This window comes from Condylura cristata, unplaced genomic scaffold (genome assembly GCF_000260355.1).
Source record: "Condylura cristata isolate star-nosed mole 26May11 unplaced genomic scaffold, ConCri1.0 scaffold00022, whole genome shotgun sequence".
NCBI classification, from domain to species: domain Eukaryota; kingdom Metazoa; phylum Chordata; class Mammalia; order Eulipotyphla; family Talpidae; genus Condylura; species Condylura cristata.
The window spans coordinates 37,332,943-37,333,837 of NW_004567123.1; the positions used below are offsets into that span (position 1 = coordinate 37,332,943).

An 895-nucleotide genomic window follows, 5' to 3' on the forward strand; every position below is an offset into this window, starting at 1 on the left:
CGGCCGGGCCCGGGCGCTGGGGCTCCTCGCTGGAGGGGGCCAGCCGGGGCGCCCGCCTTTCCCTTGGCCTCTGGGGGTTTCCCCAAGCCTTCCCCTTCCACGGGGGTGTGGCCTGAGCCCTGAGCCACACCTGGGCAGGCTGAGGTGCCCGGCCCTGCCGCCCCCGCGGCCCCAGCCTCGTCCGGACCCAGCGGTGCTGCCGTGGGCTGCGTTCCAGGGCCGGCGGGTCAGGGCACGGCCAGGAGCGGCCACTCGCCTGCCGAAGGCCAGAGCGTGACCCGCAGGCCGAGCGCTGCCTCCCACCCTGGCCCCGCAGGCACCCTGTGGCCCGGTGCCGGGCTGAGCCCCCCACAGGCCTGGACCCGCCCTGACCAGCACCCCTTCCAGGTGCCCCCCACGCCAGGGGCCTGGGCACCGCCGCTGCTGCTGGCGCTGCTGCTGCTGCGGCCGGGGCTGGGGTTGGGGCCGGCCCCCCGCGAGGCTGGGCGCCCCGCCTGCAGCGTCCCCGCCGTGCTCCGCCACTACCGCGCCGTCATCTTCGAGGACCTGCAGGCTGCCTTGCTGCGGGGCGCCCAGGGGCTCAGAGGGGCCCCGCCAAGCTCCAGACCCCGCACCTCGGAGCAGAGAGGGCCAGCCGGGGCCGGCGCCTCCTGCAGTGCTCAGAAGGTACTGAGGCGCCCCCCACCCCCGCGGGGCCCCCGCCCCGGGCCTGGCTGCTCCCCGACACCCGTTTTCTCCCTCCTCAGGAGCGCAGCATCCTACTGTCCATCGTGTCCCTGGGCCAGACCCTGCAGGGGGCAGTGGCCAGGGGCCAGCGCGGGGCACTGGAGAGGGCGGCATGGACCGTGGCTGTGCGCACTGAGGCTGTGATGCAGCGTCACTGCCGGCTGCCGCC

At 76.5% G+C, this 895-nt stretch overlaps 1 protein-coding gene across 1 annotated transcript in view; it reads left to right on the forward strand.

Moving 5' to 3' along the window:
- Positions 1–895, forward strand: part of PRPF6 (pre-mRNA processing factor 6) — a 26,881-nt gene that overhangs the window by 25,541 nt on the left and 445 nt on the right. Inside the window, 2 exon segments of the mRNA XM_012728174.1 lie at positions 355–666; positions 747–866. Coding sequence (XP_012583628.1) covers positions 355–666; positions 747–866 — 432 coding nt within the window.